Source organism: Ceratotherium simum, chromosome 2, assembly GCF_057802395.1.
Source record: "Ceratotherium simum simum isolate JZ-2026a chromosome 2, ASM5780239v1, whole genome shotgun sequence".
NCBI classification, from domain to species: domain Eukaryota; kingdom Metazoa; phylum Chordata; class Mammalia; order Perissodactyla; family Rhinocerotidae; genus Ceratotherium; species Ceratotherium simum.
Genome location: NC_141901.1, coordinates 32,801,136 through 32,821,914, shown reverse-complemented (window position 1 = coordinate 32,821,914; position 20,779 = coordinate 32,801,136). Strand labels below are relative to the sequence as shown.

The window sequence follows — 20,779 nt, the reverse complement described above, 5'->3', positions numbered from 1 at the left end:
TCAGTAAGGATTTTGGATTAGGGGACAGGCAAGTAGTGCTCAGGTGTATTGCTATTAGCTTGGAAAGGAGTTCTTGCTGGCACTTTTGTTATGTCTCAAATGAAGATATAACAGGCGTGCTGCCAGAAGAGGAAACTGAGGCTAAGGGAGATAACAACCCATGTCAAGTCACAAAAGCAAGTAAGAGCAGTTTGAACTAGGACATACTACCCAGCCCACGCCTCATGGTCCAATGATCTTTACACAGCTATATCTAATCCTTATCAAGCCGTTAGAGGCTAAGCTGGAAAAGGCAGTATCTCTATTTTACTGAGAAATATATTAAGAAGCACACAGGTCAAGCCACTCGATCTGGCTCACACTAGTAAGCAGGACAGATGGGAACACAACCCGCAATCCTGAGTCCTCAGGAAACCTTATTTTCACATTCTCCCACAGTGCAGTTGACTTTCTTCTGATGAGCTGGATAACCACACTCCCTTGGCACCCTTCCCTTGTTGAGACCACTTTGAAAACCTGAAGAAATGTCAACACTGGGGAAGAAGGACATGGGCAACACACAGGTGTATTTTGCCTCCGTCCCTCCCCTGACCTTTATAAAAGAAAACGTGAACTTACAGTTGTTCTGCAGGAGCTTGTCCAGGGACTCACGCCACTGCAGAACCTCATCCAGCGAGGGTCTAAATCAAGAATCAAGAAAGAAAAACATGATGGCCATGAGAAGGGAGTTAGCTACATCTACCAGCAATGACTTGGACCTGGAAATGATACAACCAATGACCCACCCATACTCAGGACAAGGGAGTTAGAATTGTTTTCTTTCTAACAGTTGGGTTTGATGAGCTGGATTTGCTTTCAGACATCTATATCACCTATCTTCATCTCTTTTGGAACAATTTCATTAGATCTGTCCCTTTTTAGAAGTAGAGTCTATTTGTCATGAAGCTATGTCTTGGTATTCTTGTATATTCCATGACAGTACCTCAGATTGTGGTCCTTTTTCCAAATGTAACTGAAGGAAATCCTGTTGTCCCACTCTAGGGATCAAACTCACGTTCTTTGACTCACCACTGCTGCGCTTGAACCACCTGATTTAATCAGCAAAGTGCGTTTGATTCCACATCCTCCTCCCAAGGCCATCTCGTTACAGCCGCTAGACGATGGTACGTGTGATGCTGCCTCATGTTGGGAATGTGATCATAGTAAGTCTACATTTTAAAAAATCTGAGTGCTTTTTTCTTGCCTAATTAGGATGGGCTAATATTTTTTTTAAAGATGTACTCTTCCTGAGAAGAAAAGTGGGTAGTAAATCATGAAGAGGAATGTTGTACACCAACCTTCTAAATGCCGACTCAAAAGGAGAAGGTAATAGCCAACATATAATGTCCCCGTAAACTGTTTTTATTTTAACATTTATTTATGTAGAAACCCTGCAGTTATTTCATTTTAACCACTAATTTTTCTCTCACAGCAGGATTATATCAAGTCGGGCTGGTGTTGTCTGGGAAAAAAGTGTCCCAGAGCTCACTTAGCTCTAATTCTTGCATTAGGATATGAGTTCTTCATTGTCAAATCAAGACAGACTAACAAGGCATTTATTAGAATATTAAGGCCAATGAAGGTGTTTTTCCTGAATGGTAATTTCTTCAGCTCTTAACTTGTTTTAGCTACCCTTCAGAAAATCCATGATAATTCCTGCTTCTGGTTTTTAAAAAAATAATATCTTGGGCTTTTAATTATTCAGATTAGCTGCTGAGGTTGATAAGATGATTGCTGCTTCTACGTTTCATTTTGCTGTCCAAGCTCAGATTCAGCCTCACTTTATTTACGTAAGGAGTCCAAGATGGCAGTAGATTTTCTGGCTAAAGTACTGTGAATAATTCTGTCACTTCCTTATGCCTCATTGCAGAACATGTACAGATTTGAAGTCTTAATTATATGATTTTTCATAAAGTTTTATGTTTTGACTGTTTGAAGGTCAAACATGCCAAAAATGAGAGTAACAAACCTGGTGAAATAATCTTCAGTGATTTCTTTTTTCCTGGCTGGAAACATAGGTATCATAGATTAAAAACTCAACCCTAATTCCTTGGAAATTTATTTTTAATAAGTGAACTACCTTGCCTCCCTCTCCTTTTTGTCTGGTTAGTAGAAAGTAGCATAGCAAGGAGAAATGACATGAAGAAGAAATTACAAGTATTTCCTTATATTTTTCTGGCTCATTTTATTTCCAACCAGAGAAGGATCTGTTTTCTAGGGGTCAGTAAATCCTTTTGGCTCTTCTATATTAGCTCATATTGAGGAATTTTCCTTTGCATATATTATTTGATAGCTACATTTTTAGCAAAAGGCCTTACGCATCTTAATTTCTTCACTACAGTGGGTGCAATGTTTTGCATGTAACAGACACCCACCAAGTCTCTATTGATTGTCGACATAAACAGCAGGACATCAAATGATTGGACAGAAGAAACTGGCTCGGCTCCAGGGGAAGGCCTGGTTCACTCACTGAATCTCATTCTGATTTTATAAATATTCTCATAAAATGAAATGACCTTCCCTCACCCCATTTCCTCTGCTTAGTGTAGAGGAACACAGGAAGAAGAAATGACAGGAGCAGGTGCACCAAACTTAAGCATGTTACCAGATCCAATTTGTCCCAAATGGTTTTGTTAGAACCAGACTAACGGTCAACAGCAGCAGCACATCACAACCAAGATTAAATTCCTGAAAAGGACATGTGCAGAGCCCACCTGCGGGTTAAATTAGTCCGAATTGATTCAAGGACACAGTCAAGCAGGACGCATCCCCCACAGCATGAAGCCCAGTGTTGTGATTACCAGCCTAGGAGGCAACACAGGTTCATCCTGTCCTGATTCTCAGAATGTGCCAGCCCTCATTAAGTCTGACTTCTTTGGAAACAAGATAGATGCAGATCTAAATGACCAATAAGTTTCCTGGTTTTCAAGGTCATACCTGACCACAGAGGGTAGGCATGGAGTCTCTGTGTGTGGGTGTGGGGGGAGAAGGAGGAAGCCAGCACAAATAAGAAGCAAGATAAACATTTATGGGGATGATTAACTGTGCTCTATAATGCCCAATGTAAATGCCACCTGGTCCAGGAAGTGACCATCTCGGCTGAAGCGCTCTGTCCCTTCACTGTACTCTTGCCACATTTAATCGTTGAACCTCTTACATGGCAACGATGCACTCACTGCCTAAAGGTATAGCTTGTTAGTCATGAAGAGCTTTTCCCATCACCCTGTCCTATGGCTCATCCCCTGCAGCATTAATCTACCCTGCAATAAATGTGTGCAATAAATTAATGCAAAAATTAATAATGATTAAATTTGCCCAGAGTTAGTCTGGGTTGATGAAAATCACAAATAACCCAAAACTTTAGAGTTCAGAAATTTTAGCACCATGAACCATTACTACAGCTATTGGCAACTCTGACACTTACTAGCTGTGACCACGGGGAAGTATTTTAACCTCTCTAAGCACCCGTGGTTTTCTTTCCTTTCTTTTTTTTAATCTACACAGTCCCTGGCACATATTTAAACACTCTTCACATGATCTTGCTCTCACCAAGGAAAGTGAAATTCAAGTTATTTATTGGCATTTGTAGTGCCTGCTCTGCTCTCTCTTCCTTCCCTGCACTACAGTCCACTCACAACCAGTCTTAAGTCCATGAACATTTATTGAGCCCTTACCCCACCGCCAACAGTGACCTGAGCACCATGGATGGGGATGCAGAGAAAAACCTGCTACTTTTTGATGTCTACCTGTGGGCCAAACATGGTACATACATCTTTAATCCTCACAACAACCCTCACTCTGCAGTTTACCAGGCCAGAGTATGTGTACTTTATACTTTGTAACTGTTCATTGTTTACAGGTTAGGTACTGTTTATATGTAAGAGGTCATTCTAGGGTTATAAAGTGGTAAAAACAACAACAACGAAAATGTAGTTAAAAATTATTGACACCAGGGGGCTGGCCTGCTGGTGTAGTGGTTAAGTTCAGCACGCTCAGCTTTGGTTCGTGGGTTCGGTTCCTGGGCACAGACATACACCACTCATCAGCCGCCATGCTGTGGCAGCAACCCACATACAAAATAGAGGAAGACTGCCACAGATATTAGCTCAGGGCCAATCTTCCTCAAGCAAAAAGAGGAGGATTGGCAACAGATGTTAGCCCAGGGCCAGTCTTCTTCACCAGAAAAAAAAAAAGGAAAATTATTGACATAGGGCGAAAAGGGACATCTAGGTTATAAAATAAACTATAAGAATATCTATATCACTCCTGAGCATTTTGCAATTGATTATATTATAAGCCATGATAAGAGTTATCACAAACTAAATTTATGTGGTTTACTAATATGTTTATTGCTTATTATGAGGACCTACAGCAGAACCTTACATACAGAGGCTGGGAAAAAGTGGGAGCCCTTGGAGAGAGAGAAGCAGGAGGAGAATACAAAGTTAGGAGATAAGGAAGAGAGTTTTAAGGAGGCCAACGGGTGAGCAGAGTCAAATGCTGCTGACAAGTCAAGGGTGAGGCCTCAGTGCTGACAGTTTCACAGAGGTTGGAAGATTTAAACCTGACAGGAAGGAGTTAAGGAAGAAACTAGAAGCAGTGGCTTTCCATTTCTAGAGTTATCCAAGGAAAGCAAGAGAAAGGGGTGGGAGTCGATGGCGTGAGGGGCTGAGAGAGTATTTTCAGAGTGGAGCACGGGTACTTGTTTGTTCCTGGTGGAAGAGGGTCCAGAGGGAAAAAGAGCAGTGAAGAATACTAAAATGGTAACGCAAGCTGGCTTTGCACAGTAGCGATACAGGCAACTTTTTTGGATTTTTTTCGATGGTTAGATTTTTTTTTTTTCCTAATGAGAAGAACAAAAATATATTAAAAAATAGGAAATGCTTTTTTAAAAAAGGGATTGCTTTTTTTAAAAGATGAGAGGGATTAAAAATACCTTCAGTCCAGGGAAGGTTTATTTATTTTCTTCTCTGAGAGAAGAACATGGGTAAAAAATACAGAGAAATTTTAAAGTGGGGAGAAGAGAGATTGATCGAGCCCTTGCAGAACAGTCTTTTCCTGTTAGTTACAAGGCACAGAAATTTGCCAAACGTGAGGAGGTGGAATGGGGTTAGGGGTTTGGAAGAGGGTGGGAAAGCTTTGTAGTGGTCACTGTTAAAAATGCAGTAGAGACGCACAAATATTCTCTAGGGATACAAAGGATTTTTTCCAAAACAATTCAAACTTCTGGAATAAGAAAGAGGATGGAAGACAATAGAAGAAAATAATCCAATAAATGTCAGCCCCAGGATTTCTTCCAAAATTGCTTCTCTCTGAATCCCTGTTAAGCCAAAATAGTTCAAGTGTCTGTGTGGGATATTAAAGCAGAGAATCAAAGCAGGAAATATAGTACTATATTTATTTTTTAAAGTTAATTCCAACAGATCAATAACCACCACATTGTTTACTTCAAAATAGACTGTTTGATCTGTTGCTGCTGTAAAATGTGGTTCTTATTTCCACTAGTGCCTGGTGCCTGCCACTCCACATTGCATTAACTTCCCCTTTCTAAATGCAGAAAACTCAATTATGCCTCGCTTCCGGTTTGGGATCACTTTGAAGTAATAAAAGGAGGAGAATGAAAATATCCACTTAGGCTGATGGAAAAAGATTAAAAAAGAATAACCCATCTCTCTATCTCCTAACCAATCTAGCTATATTAAGTTGAAGGTCATTTGGACAAAGAAAAGATTGGCCAATTTATACGAATGTTAAATTTAAAAAGAAATGGAGGTTAAAAGGGATTCCCGTATTTTTACCACATTTCTGTGATCTCCTCAAAGCTTTTAGATGGTAGAGTGCACGAGTTTGAATACTTTTGGCTTTTCTTCGTCCCACTTCCCTTTCTTGATTTTTATGGGTATCTCTATTTTAAAAGGAAAATGGAGTGTATTTGTCTAGGCAATGACAGGCTATGTAGCTAGGGGAACAATGAGAATGCCGTGAGTAGTGTTATTAAGTTAAAGTAGAGCCAATTATGAGCTGGATTCGCAGCCATAACATCTCGAATCTTTAGAATTGTAGTTTCCCTCCATGCCTAAATTGACAGAAGTGTGTTGGGGGAGGTAGGGGAAAAGGGAGGGAGGACTGTAGAAGTCCAGTCAGGAATATTAATTCATGGATTGGGGGAAAAATTACTTGATGTGCCTTAAATAGGAAATAGCTGGTCGAGTACTCATTCCTCCATTGAGGGAGTCTTCTGTTCCTCTGTTGGACCTTGAAGGGACAATATCTTGGAGAAGAAACTATTAGACTTAAATTGTCTGCCTTGATCTTAGCATCTTCCTGAGGGAAATGTTCTTACTTGTAGCTCCCTGCTGAGGAAGCAGCCTTGGATAGTTCCTTAGTAGATGAGCGTCCAGTGATGGTAATTAATTGGATCAGGAACAGTTACCTGACCCCTGACCCCAGGGCAGCAAGTGAACGGATACTTTTTACCACACTTCTGTGTGGTAAATAACTGATGAGGTGGCTGGTGCTATGTTATAAAGTGTGATCTGTCTCTCCAACAAGGTCCCAAGGCAGGGCCTTGTCTGCCAGTATACGATATGCTCCAGACATAGGAGAGTCAACAACAAAAAAAGCTTATTTACAAACCAACTCTCTAAGGGCTCTTATGATCCTCAATGGGTAATTGAAGGGGGGAGTTCTACAGATGAGGGATGGTGCTACACACTTGAAAAATAGGCATCGTCTAGAGGAAAAGGAGAGGAATCCATATTCGTGACTCACTTCTGGGTCTTGGCTGGTTTCTCCGGCTTCTCATTATATGGAATGACAAGGTCAATAGCCGAGTCTGGCTTCTGGAGAAGAATTCCCAACTTGATCTTAATCTCCTTGGCCCTGAAAGAAGAGATGTAAAGGGAAATGGAAACACCACATGAGCATACAAATCTAAAAAAGAGATTTCTTTCTGTGTCAGAGAAACAAAAATGAACAAAACCCCATTTCACTGTTGTGGCAGAAAGAATACTAATGTAGAAATTGCGACACGTGAATTCTAACAAACATTTATTAAGCTTTTGTTATGTCCCTGGTTAACGTGCATTATATCATTTTAATCTTAATTATTGTTTTATATGTATTCTTTCATTTTATATATGGCAGATACTATAGTATTATTCTCATTTTACAAATGAAGACACTGAATGACAGAGAGTTTAAATAACTTACTTAAGATAACCCTGCCAGTGCATGGTGGAGATGGGACTTCTGACTCTAGAATTCACAGAAGGAACTACTTACTGCATTGCCTACCAGTCTTCTGAGGTCTCTGATCCCAGTTCCGCCAGTAATTAGATGTATAACATTTGAAAAAATAATCATTTTTTCCCACCAGAGCTCAGTTCCCTTATCTGTAAAATGACAGAGTTAACCTAGATGTTTTCTTCAGCCATTTTCAGCTATAAAACTAAATTATTCTGCTTGATGATTTTCTTCTCTATAAAGCATTCTTCATTTATATGGATCTGATTTTTCTCCCAATCCCTCGCCCATCGTTCCATCATAGCTATTGGAGTATGTTACATGCAGCGAGCCTTCGATAGATGAGTATTAATTGCCAATGGAATGACTATAGTGGTATTATACTACTCCTTTCTACCTTCAACATTTTATTGAGTAGATGTGGGCAGAATTCTGAGCCCTCTTCCATCATAGGATGCAGCCGTTTTCATGCCCAGTTTCAAAACTAACCTTCTAAGTTACCCATTATTTCATCATGAGTCTGAATTCAAAAAGCACCAAGCAAATCTTAAACGTTAGTCCATACGACAAGCCATTGTATACTGGGAGACCCAAAAAGCTATCCTTTCACTGTCACCTTGGCACTTTACACATGCTTTTAAGATAGAGTTTATCATATTGCATTATGGTTATTGATTTATGTGTCTGTTTTCCAAGCTGGGTATGAGAACTCTTTGAAGGTGGAAATTGAGTCTTAAATACCTTTTACCTCCTGTACATAGCACAATGCTTGGCAACGTAGTCAACATTCAAAAATATTTGCCAAAGTGAATTAAAAATATCTTGATTTTATTCCTCACAAATCTGCTAACATTTATCTCCCAGTCAATGTGGATCATAACCAAAGACTTAAAGAGTGGTGATGGGTCTCATATTGTGGCCAGAAAGGGTTTTGCTACTATAAACACACTTTCGTCAGCCATTCACATGGAGACAGTGATGAGATAATTTAAATAAAATGCGTAAGATTAGCAATTATGGATATTAGGGAGAAAAAGGTAAGGAAATGTACTGTATAACTTACAAAAAAAACTATAATTATTGAATCATATCATAGTTTCCTCTAGTATCATAAATATGATTTTGAGGCAAAGATTTAGAATTAGTCACCTCTACAATGTCTTTCCTTTTCATTTCTTTCTGCTTCCATTCTTTCCCTAGGACCCTCTGCCGGAAGCCAACTAGAGTCCCACTACAGCAGATCAGGCTCAGCCCAGCACAGCATATGGCTGAAATGGGAATGTTCTGCTGAGGGAGCTTATATAAAACATGAGAATAAGAATAAGTGTCATTTTGATTCTAAGCTCTGCAACTTGCTTAAATTATCTATTTTTTTCCCCTAGAAATTGGGACTAATAAAATAGAACATCCTCATAGAATTTTTTGTAATGATTAAATATGCTAATGCATGTGAATCACTTAGCACAGCATTTGGCATATAATCCTGCCTCTTCATTTAGTTCTAACTGCGTAATCATTTTTCCAACCAAACTCAACCCATGTTCTCTAGCTTCAGGTGCCAAATTAAAACATCCAGAAAATTTCCCACAAGTTACTAAGAATTACTACACCCACTGCCTTGCATATTCTTTCTCTGGAGACAAGAATCGCCAATTTTATATTTATCTGAAATATGAAGAAAATAATATAGGGGGGTGTGCATCCAATATTTGTGGCCACCCTCTGCTGGCTAGTGTATAGTACTACAGCCAGAAATGGACAGCAGGTCCATTTTGGGGGTCAGGTCACACCCAGCTCTTGAAGAACTTCATCTATGATACCTCTCCTTCTGGCTCCATATGGCCCTGACTTCCAGCCCATAAGGGGAAGGCACGCAGCATTTTTTTTCAGTTGCCATCTTGCCCCAATAGTTCACTCACTGTTATTTAGATAAAGATTATCTAATAAACAGTTCTCATATTCTTGGTTTTTTATTTGTTTGGTTCTTGAGGTTTTTGTTTTGCTTTTTTTCCCCTGCCAACTTCTGTCTCTTTTTAATTTCTCTCTTTTGCTCCATCTGAGCCATTTGTCTTTGTAAAAGGCAGAGAGATATTTGTGTGTGATTGCCTGGTGAAAGAATAAGTTGGACATGAAGGGGTAATCAGAACCAACGAGTTGAGTATTTTTAAACTTTGTTTATTCATGACGAATTTACTCATTGATCATGTTTACTGTGTCAGCAGTACACAGTGAACATACAAACTCTCACAGGGTTTGGTCCTTGCCTTCAAGGTGCTTATAGCCTATGGAGGTCTCAAACTTGTAAACAGTCACAAGGAGCTATTCAAGGAGAGGATGTCCAGACAGCAGCAGAGCACCGGCGGAGGACACAACGTCCACGAGGGCGAGTCAGGGGGCTTTCTCAGAAGAGGCAGCAGTTCGCGAGAAAGATGAGAAAAGGATGGGCCTTCCAGGCAGGAAGAGGGGAATGTGCATATTGTTCGAAGAGATGCAAAAGTGGCTCTGTATTTCTCGAGTGTGAAGTGTGATTAGGGAGAGGAGAAAGCCATGTTAAACAAAGCCTGCTCGCTCTGCCTCCCCTTCCTGATGAAGGCATGGATGACGGAGGAGCCTCTATACAGTACCCAGCCCACAGCAAATTTGGTATGAAAACAAAAAAGAGGTAAAACTGTTGAAAGGTGCCTTCAAAGACTGTCTCTATAGAAAGAGATGGCATCTTATTTTATAAACTCAATCTGTTTCAAAATTTTCTTTTGCTAACTCTTTCAGGATGCATTTTCCCTAAAAAAACTATCTATAAATGGTTAAATTCTCAAGACATCCCACAAAAGCCTTTTAAAACCAGAATGAATCAGAACCCTTGTACAATTTTATCTATATCACTGCTTAAATAGGTTTTTTTGTCAGATGATCTAGAAATCAACTGCCATTTATAACGTTGCCTATAGAAAATCATATTCCATTTCCCCAGAGTAGACAAACATACCAGAACATCTGATTACTATTTTCCTCATTTTTGCCTTCAGGATGTAATGGAGAAAGGAAATGCTGTGCTTTGGAAAACACTTCTTTCTGACTTCAATTCCTGGCTCAATTATAGGACATTAAAACATTAGGGTATAGAAATTTCTAAGTCCATTTGGTTTAATTAGGAGTTTGAGACAATACAGAGAAGGAATAATATTGCAACTCTTCTTATAAAACGGAAAAGTTTCAAGGCTGGAGAGTGAACAGATGCTGAAGTGGAAACCACTTGAAACATTTTACTCTTTCTACAAGGATAAACAGTGTTACTACATTTGTTTTTCTCCTCAAGAGTTCCTGGAATACTGTTTCCTTCCCTCTTTCTTTTTCCTCCCCACCATAGCCACACATACAAATATGGAAATGAAACAAACCAAATGGAAAATCAAACAAAACAAAAGCTCAAACCTACCATTTTATTTTCTCCATTCAAAATAAACTTGAATGTATCAATGTCAAAAACAACCCCACCCAGAGAAGAAAACTTTCTGATGTGTTTACAATTTCAACTCAGTCTCTTGCTCTTCTTGACCTCCTCCTAGTCATTTTTCCTGACTACATCACATTAATGCTTGTTAACAAGAAGCAGTTTTATCTTCTCTCATGTCACCTCCCACCTTGTTATTCTGTTTTACAAAGAAAAACTTGTTTTGAAATAAAATCAATTGGAAATGCCTGGGTGAATTTTAATTAAAGGTTCAGAGGAAGATAATTCTTTCTCTAGGTGACTCACATTAGTGATTTTGAACTGAAAAGGGTTTGAATAATTGTAGGGTTGTGCAGTTTTCAATCTGTGCCCTGTGTGGGTATGCTGGCCGGGAAATCAAATTTCAAAAGGACTGGGGCCACCTCCATCCTTCCTGTTAATGAGTGAATTGAGTGAAAGTTATTACCTTAAGGTGCATAAGTGTGGAAAATAGTACAAGCAATCACTTAAACAGAAATATGGCTGAATTTTTAAAAATACACTTATATGCAAGTAAAATTGATCAAAAAGCAACTGTAGATGGTCCCCAAGTCACGATGGTTCGACTTACAATTTTTAAACTTTACGACAGTGCGAAAGCAATACGCATTTGGTAGAAACCATACTTCAAATTTTAAATTTGGATCTTTTCCTGGGCTAGTGATATGCAGCATGATCCTCTCTTGTGATGCTGGGCAGCCTCAGGGAGCCACGGCTCACAGTCCGCCACGCGATCATGAGGGTGAACAACCGATACACTTACAACCCTTCTATACCCATCCAACGATTCCGTTTTTCACATTTAGTACAATATTCAATAAATTAAATGAGATATTCAAAACTTCATTATAAAATAGGCTTTGGATTAGATGATTTTTCCCAACTGTAGGGCAAGTAAGCATTCTGAGCACGTTTAAGTTAGGCTGGGTTCGGCTATGATGTTTGGTAGGGAAGGTGTATTAAATGCATTTTTGACTTACGATATTTTCAACTTAGGATAGGTTTATTGGGACGTAACTCCAGCTTAAGCTGGGGAAGATCTGTATATATAATGTCTTGTGCCACGTTTCAAGGGTTACAAAGATGTTCCTCGCCTCAGAGACACTTGAAACAACTGAATATAGGACATGAACACGTAAACTATATGCTAGATATTTTTATAGTCAGCGACAAAAGGATATACTGATAAAAGAACATAAGCTCTAACCTCAAGGATCTCAGATGTATACTAATGTGATAAAATGAAGATAGTGTAATGGGAGACCTGCTCTAACAGCTGCTCCTACTCTATTCTCAGAGCCGTCTGTAGTTTTCCTTCATGGCCCTTATCAATTTTCATTCATATCTCTGTATATTTATTTGCATATTGTCTATCTCTCCCATTAGAATGTTAGGTCCCCAAGAGTGGGGTCAATATCTTTGTTCACAATTCCAGTCTCGGCACGTAGCCAAGGGCATGGCACTTAATAGGCACTCAAAGATTTGTCACATAAATTGACGAATCAATAAATGAATGAATGAATTGAATTGCTAGGTTATAGTAAAACTGTATTTTGGGGTGGGGTAGGTGAAATATTGGAGTATGGCAAAGAACAAGTCATCAAGGACTAGGATGTCTCTAATTTATTAACTGGGGAGGGGTAAAGCCGTTAAATGACTACAAGGACTCCAAAGTGATTGAATTCAATTTCTTGTTGAAAATAGACAACTGGGGCCCAAACTGAGCATGCTCATTCAGTGTCTCACACCAGATAGGACATACTCTGATGAGAAGAGGCAAGGAGGGTAATTACAATCACTAACAGTCTGATCAGGCTCCATTAGGAGACCATAATTTATCAGGACTTAAAACCAACAGAAGCAGCCCTGAGGGTTAGACTCGTGCTGTGGTTGGGAGACTTTTTTGGTGACCACAGGCAGGTTTCTTTCTAGACTCTAGACATATGTCAGGAACAGTCAAGAAGGAAGACAACAGGAGGAAAGTTGGGAAGTACAGGACAGGGATTTTACAATACATTTCTTTTTTTTTTTTTATGAGGAAGATCAGCCCTGAGCTAACATCCATGCTAATCCTCCTCTTTTTGCTGAGGAAGACTGGCTCTGAGCTAACATCTATTGCCAATCCTCCTCCCTTTTTTTTTTCCCCCCAAAGCCCCAGTAGATAGTTGTATGTCATATTGCACATCCTTCTAGTTGCTGTATGAGGGACCCCGCCTCAGCATGGCCAGAGAAGCCGTGCGTCAGTACATGCCCGGGATCCGAACTCGTGCCACTAGTAGCAGAGCACGACCACTTAACCGCTAAGCCACGGGGCCAGCCCCTACAATACATTTCTAAAAGAGGTATCCCAATACGTCCCACGTCAAGGACGCTCCAAATGAAATTCAATCCAACTTAAATCTGTGTTGCAGATGCCCCCTGCTGGCCGTGGGAAGGTGTGACCATCAGTGAAGGAGTAACTAGGGAGCAGATCTGCTCCAGGCTGCAGCCTTCTGAGAAACACCACAAAGCTTATTTCTTCATGAGTAAAAAGGACATGCCCTTTCTTGGCTCCTAAAAATGTAATAAATACCCAGGAAGGATAAATAAAAGTTTCTAAAACATTTGTTAGCAACCAGTCTCCACAGCTGGAGAGTACCGTGTCAGCAGGATCTGAGAGGCAAGGGAAGCAATGAGCTCCTCTGAGTTCCTGCGGTGGAGATCTGAACCACGTAGACAGAACCGAAGCAGAGGCTGATAGAAAGAAAGGAGCCCAGAGGGTGTGTGCTCACTGCGCTGGACCCATCTGGAAGGATCCATTAGGTTGAAGACTGGAAAAGCCTTCTTGTTGGCTGCTCATTTAAAACTTGAGATGAATGGAATCTGTTACTCATAGATGGCTCATGAGAGACAGGGGTTAATAAGTGATGGTGAAAACCCTTAGTAGAGTATAAGGAAATATCAGTGGATAATCAGGTCAATTCTGGAACCGAAATTTTCAACTCCCCAGGATCCTCTGCACATGGCCCCTTAAAATCAAGATAGACTATCAAGCGCAGGGAGAAGGCAGTACCCGGTCATTTTGGTGGAAAGGGAATGACTCAGTTTAGCATCTGCCATTTTCCTGAATTAACCTACTTCAGTGTGAACTCAAGAAAATCCACTCATTGCTTATGTTTTAACAGAATATGAGAGTGGTCAACTAATGTAACGTAATATTATGTTAATGTGTATATTTATTTTCTTACCTGATTTATATATTAACATATAATACATCATGGAAAATGGCTATGGTTATTTAATATGAAATATTCCTCAGTGGTCAAAATGATGGAAAGATGAAGAAAATGCTCAAGAATATATGGTATTAATGTATTATGATATAACTCCAGAAATGACAGCTCTGTTTCCAAACACAATTGAATTATTCCCTGGCAGTGCTTTAGGCTTTCACTCATATTAGTGATTAATTATATAACAAGCCATGTCAAACCATAGGATGGCTGAAGTAATGGAATTGACCATGTCGGTTGTATCAAATGTGTCCACAGCAGGCACATTTATCTATTATAATCTTTCAACTCTTGATATCTTCTAACCCTTCAATAAGTTCTCTTATTGATAACACCTGATAACACCTGCCTTGTGTTCAAGCTCTTACCTCAACTACCCAAGATTAACTTGTCATCAGGGCTGCTCACAGGCAATCTGCAGTAACAGACTAGGGAGTTGACAAGGGTACTTATTTAAATAAGCTGACTTTATTTCATAGGATCATAGTAGAGATAGAAAAGATTGGCCTCAGTAGCTTCTCCTCTTGCTCATTTATTATAGGTCTTGAAATCTCCAGTAAATCAAAAAGACAAGATCCTCTTGTGGAGTTTATATTTTAGTTGAGTAAGACAAACACAAAACAAGAAATCAAAACAATGAAATGAAAAATTTTAGCTGGTGGTAATTGCTACCGTGTGACACTATGGAGGTACACGTTAGTGTCAGCTACTTGCCCTAATCAGGATTTCACATCACATTGGTGGTCGACAAGCTTTTTAGAAAGACCACACTCCAGAGTTGGCTGCTGTAGGTGCCTTAGCGATCCTTATTGAGATCAACACCAGATGCTTTGCCAATTAGCAGAATGCGTTAGAAATGAGATTCTATGTGTAGGTTTGTTCGTTAGATAATGGGCTCTCTGTAGTCACAAGAATGCTATTCAAGTCATTTGGATTGGTGACACTGTTGTGAAAACCCCCATCCATTCCACAGAAAGGTTATAAGAATGTAATTAACTCTTCATCCTTAGAGATGGCACGTGTGACTTGATCCCTAAATAGTCCTATATCTAGGCCTTGATTCCTGTCTGATACCAACTACAAGGCTATCAGAATCCCACCTCAGATTATTATTGTCTGAGTGAACCTTTTCCACAGGTTGTAGTCAGACCACAAAGAATGAGGATTTTGCTGAGATTATAGGACAAGTTGTACAAACATTTTGCACCAGCTTGTTGGTAACTGTTTGTCTAAATAAGTATGGCACAATTGGGTTTCACTATTTGTATGGTGGTCTTACTTTCATAAGCTGGTAGTGAAGTTGTAGAGAAATAACTAACCATCATCCACCACTAATCTTTAATAGCTACAGTTATCTAACAGAAAGAACCTAAGAGTTGGACATGAATAAAATGTCTTAGGCTGGTTTTCAATAGCCACTTACTATCTGTGTGATGTTATACAAGTTATATAATATTTCTTGGCCTCAGTTCTATCATCTTTAAAATGAGGATGACATTATTAGATACTGTAAAAAGTTTCTGTTAGGAATGCATGAGAATATGCGTGTAAAAGTTAGCCCAGTGCCTGGAATACAGGGTAGCCATCATCATCATCATCATCGTTGTCGTCGTCGTCATAATCATCATCATCATCATTATCATCATCATCTTCACCTCTATTTGTTTAACACTCATCTTATACCACCTACAGTTACAGTTTGTAGCAGTCTCCTTTCACTTCTGGGATACTAATATTTGATTGCATGAAGCTCATTTACTCTTGTTTGGATGAACAAACTTCATGCCTTAAACACTACCTTCTTGGTGAAGTAGCAAAGATACCGAAGTGAGCGAATTAGGAAAAGTCACAAGCAATTTCTGGTGACTCTACCCTGGGGAAGAGAGGAGGAAAGCTAGGTGTTAAAAGCCAGGAAGGTACTGGACTGCAAAGCGGTGACTAAGAAAGTGAGGAGGCCTTGAGCCACTTCGAAGCTGTGTGTTAAGGTCCATCTTTGCAGCACCCTTGTTTGCTCCCTGTTGGTCAAATGCAGACAGGACTTGGGTGGGTTGATAGAGCCTGGCCCTATTTAATGATGCATCCTCTTCCTCAGTCACCTGGGGGAGAAGCATACTCTGTCTCCCCAGATCTCTGATATATCCAAATGTGAGGTCATCAGACTTTCATTTTAATCATAGGATCCCTGAATCTAGGACTTCACCTATGGTCAAGAGATCACTCCTTCTCACAGCACACAGGCAGAAAACAGGTGATGTGTGGCAACTCTTAAAGATAATAATAATAACCTAAATAAAATATTAATTTATTGAGGTGTTCATTCATGTTTTTCTCTACATATGGTTTTCCCTCTTACTTTCAAGAAGGTAGCTAGGTGTTTGTGTTTCTCTACCTCTGAGGGAGTTGTGTTGTCAGTCCAAAAGCAGATGGTAATTGAAAGTAGTAGCCCATTTCTGCCTTTGTTTTCCAAGACCCTAAACTCCCTGGGGAGATATGCTGGCTTGTTCCCAATGAGAGGGACTGATTTGATGAGTGGTAAAGGAAGAAGCAGAAAAATAGAGAGGGGAAAGAGAATCCCCAAGACAAGGTCAGAGGACTGTGGTTTAGGGTTCTATAACCATTTGAACCCCCACACTCCCCTGCCACCTTTCCCCGCCACCCCTCTGCAGGACTCCAGGGAGGTGGCAGCACCACAGAGGAGGACAGATATATGGTGCCCATAATGAGACTTGACCCCTAGCACCAAAGCTCTCAGATTCACTGAAGATGGTACCCAGACCCAAGCAAGGGGCCCTGGTGTGGCTCCAAGGCACTGTGAAGCTTCAAGCTAGAAAGACATAAATAATGATGCATCCACGTAAAAATTATTCAAGAACCAGCAACCTATAAGTGTGAAAAAGCACCCACAAAAAAACCAGGAAGTGTTCAGGAGAACTTACCAACCATATGGCGATGAAACCATGGAAACAGTGAACTAAATGTGGCAGAGTTTCCATTGCTGAAGAAAAGTCATTAAGAAAAGACAAGGAACCAGCTGTTTTGGATAACTAAGTCATATGACCACCTGGATCTGTCCAGATGATTTCACAAGATACTTTCCAGATCTCAATTCCATTATTACAGTCACAAGCAACATGTTGAATTGTGTTAAATCTCTTCCCTGCACTTGGCAGAGAAAATGTCCAGCTCCCAACTACGACAACACTCCTGTCTCAGGTTATATAAATGGAAGACTTTGCAGAGCAGCTAGGATACATGTCAAAAAGGCTGTTCCTAGAGAGAAAGTGAAGTGGAGCGTTGAGCTCTTACCTAGAAAATCCAATTAATGACAAAACTAAGCTTTTTTTCCTAAAAGACAAGAGACAGAATGCATAGTGGTTAAGGGCATGGATGTTGGAGCCAAACAGCCAAGATACATCTTACCACACGTGTGACTTCTGGCAAGTTTCTTAACCTTACGTCACCTCAGTTTTCTCATCGGCAAAATGGAGATAATAATGGTACCTGCCTCTTAAGGTTCTTCTGATAAAATGAATTACTATACATGAAGCACCTATATTAATGAGTAGCACATTTACCATGCGCTCCCTAAGTGGCAGAGTTTATTATTATTATTACTATTATTACTTAGAGAAAATCCCGTGCCAATGAAGGAAAATGTCTAGCTTATTCACAGAAAAAAATGACAACTCTCAACATGGAATACAACAATTGGAAGGAAACTTCATGAAGAAAGTGTAACAGAGTAACGTTTGCCCTTGACTAAACCCTATTTTCAACTCAATCACTCATTTGCTGGGTGATCAAGTAAGTCATTTGAGCACTCTTGTCTTCAGTCAAAAAAAGGAAAGAAAGAGGAAGGAAGGAAACAAGTTTAGTGAGAAAACCTGTAATTTCCCCCCTCCAGCTGTTCTAAACAAAGATCTCAAGACTATCACATTCAACATCTTCAGTATATAAAGGAGAAACCGAGAACCTGAGATGTTAAATTACCTGTGAATGGTACCATGTATTCCTTTTTATTCAACCCTCCTTCCCAACATCCCGTTTTATCTGTAACTATAAGATTCTCCTTATTCTCATAATTTATAAATTCTCTGATTCATATTAAACTGTCTTCTTCATTCCCGATAGCTAATCTGTCACAAATGATGTTCTGTCTTCCTAGAAAACTCTTTTAAATGTGCCCTTTTTTCTCCATACCTAAATGTAGCCCCCTTCTCCAGGCGTGAATTACTGTGACATCGTACCTTACTGTTGCCCTCTTCCTACTTGAGTACATTCTGCACTCACTGTCAGACCAGCCTGTCAGAAACAAATTTCCTACTCACGTGTAATGGTTCTCTACTATCTACCACGATGGTTCTCAAACTTGAATATGCACCCCAATCACCTGGAGATCTGGTTAAAACATGGATTGCTGAGCCCCATCCCAGGGTTTCTGATTCATGAGGTCTGAGGTGGGCTGGAGAATTTACATCTCTGGTCCAGGACTACACTTTGAGAACCTCTGATCTACCATGTCAATTTCAAACCACTTTCTGGCTTCGAAAGGTCTCCATTTCTAACCTTTTTCCCCATGATTCCCTACAACCACTTGCATATCTAGTCCCGTTGGTCTCCTCATTATCTCCCAAGCACACCACCTCCCTCTCCCTCCACCCACATGGCAATTTAAAACTCTTTGAATACTCTAGGGCCAGAAGAAGTCTCACTCTTTTCCTGAAACATGTGTAACTACTCCAGCCTAGACTGCTTTCTCTCCTCTCTAGAATAAAATCACAAAATAGAGGCACATTTTGGGGATGTTAGAGAGCTTTTTTTTTTCCTGAGGAAGAGTCACCCTGAGCTAACATCTGTGCCAATCTTTTTCTGTTTTGTGTGTGGGTTGCTGTCATAGCATGACTGCATATGAGTGGTGTAGGTCCACACCTGGGACCTGAACCTGGGCCACCGAAGCAGAGCACACCAAACTTAATCACTAGGCCATGGGGCCGGCCCTAGAGAGCTTTTAATTTGTACCCCACCCCCCATTTTAAAAGTAGAAAAACTGAGGTTTATAGAAATTAAAAGACTTTTCCAAGAGCTCTAATAATTTACAGAGCAAGGGTAGAATGCATTCCTTCTGCTAAAGTTATGGGCAGCACATTTTCACCCAATTTCTCTAGTTTCTCATAAATGTATATCTAAGAGTTCTATATGTATGTACTCCCAGTGAGATAGCAAGCTCCTTGAGGGTGGGTACCATATATCTTACTTCCTTGGTCTCCCAGAGCATCTTTTTTTTTTTTTTTTTTTATAATTTTATTTATTCATTTATTTTTTCCCCCAAAGCCCAGGTAGATAGCCGTATGTCATAGCTGCACATCCTTCCAGTTGCTGTATGTGGGACACGGCGTCAGCATGGCCGGAGAAGCGGCGCGTCGGTGCGCGCCCGGGATCCGAACCCCGGGCCACCAGCAGCGGAGCGCGCGCACCCAACCGCCAAGCCACGGGCCGGCCCTCCCAGAGCATCTTGAAAATAGCTAAGTACTTTAAAGTTGCTTTAACTCCTAGGATGGTATAGAGGATAAGAGCATGGGTTCACACTGCTTGGGTTTATATTCCAACTCTTACTTAGCAGCTGAGTGACTTTGGGCAAGTTACTTAAATTCCAAGCCTCCATTTTTCTACGCAAAATGGTGGTAATGTAATTCCTGCCTCATACATATGTCATGAAGCTAAATAAGTTAATGCATTCAAGCGTTTAAACTACCATTTGGCACATAGTAAATGTTCTATAAATGTGACCTATAATTAATACTGTTCTCTTATATTTGTCCTACTATCCCTATCAGAGCATCTTACACATGGGTGTTGGTTAGTAAATGTTTATTGAATGAATGAATAAATGAATGAATGTATAGAATAGAATGGAATGGAACACAACAGAACAGAACAAAACTGAATAGAATAAAATATGCTCAACAAAGATCTGTTTGACTGACCTGCAAGACACGCTCCTTTCAGAGGGTCTCCACCTTAGAATAATGCTATTAATTCTGAAAGCACACATAAGATGCATTGCTGGAGAACACTCCTATGGAGTGACCCAGAAAGCAAATTTGGCAGCCTCTGCTGCTGCTTAGTGCAACTCATTGTTACATTGGAATATGACCCCCACTTTGTGCTGCTATTTAAAAATAAAAAAAAAAAAAAGTATTGTTTTTCCTAAGCACTGGATATTCCCTACCCAAGGATTCCCGTGGAAATTGAGATATTTCCCATGCTTTTATGGCCCGTCTCTGACATACTCATTGCTCAGAGTAGGTTATTGAGGGTAACGAAGGAGACAGCGGAGGGACAAGACAGACAGGATGGAAGTAGTTTATTTCCCTTTGACCTTCAATTCCCCATCTTATTCAAAATATTGTTGGCAGGATTTCTGGACTTTTGGTAATTCAATTTGGAAGCCAGATAATGAACAGTGGGAAAATGGTCCTCAAGTTGAGGAAGACAGAAATTTATGGTTTATTTTGAGTTCCAAAGGTGGAGGGGTCAGAAGGCATTCCCATGAGAGCTCTCAACACTGGTGAGGCCCACAGCCTTTGAGCATCTCCATGTCATTCTGCTTCAAATTATGAAGAGGGATGTCATAGTCTGAAACTTTCTAGTTGTACATGGCCCTTACTTTATTTGACTTGTTTTATATATTACAAAAGAAGGAAATAAAAGTGGTAATAAAGAGTATGGAGAA

The 20,779-nt window shown here is 40.0% G+C and overlaps 1 protein-coding gene and 1 long non-coding RNA gene across 9 annotated transcripts in view; one reads left to right on the top strand and one right to left on the bottom strand.

The window, feature by feature from the left end:
* LOC147917806 (uncharacterized) overlaps window positions 1-20,779 on the top strand; it is a 116,968-nt gene that overhangs the window by 55,407 nt on the left and 40,782 nt on the right. For 4 of the 8 annotated variants that reach the window (XR_015554546.1, XR_015554544.1, XR_015554555.1 and 1 more), the window contains exon 3: window positions 1,042-1,202. This is a non-coding gene — a long non-coding RNA (uncharacterized LOC147917806). Of the gene's footprint in view, window positions 1-1,041; window positions 1,203-1,275; window positions 1,366-13,185; window positions 14,935-19,377; window positions 19,468-20,779 lie in introns of those variants that run through there. The other 4 variants (XR_015554549.1, XR_015554558.1, XR_015554547.1 and 1 more) reach the window with 4 other exon arrangements.
* Window positions 1-20,779, bottom strand: part of RGS5 (regulator of G protein signaling 5) — a 49,456-nt gene that overhangs the window by 15,790 nt on the left and 12,887 nt on the right. The window contains exons 2-3 of the mRNA XM_004424837.3: window positions 6,811-6,921; window positions 619-680 (exon numbers count right to left, since the gene is read on the bottom strand). Of these exons, the coding sequence (XP_004424894.1) occupies window positions 619-680; window positions 6,811-6,921 (173 nt within the window). The remainder of the gene's footprint in view (window positions 1-618; window positions 681-6,810; window positions 6,922-20,779) is intronic.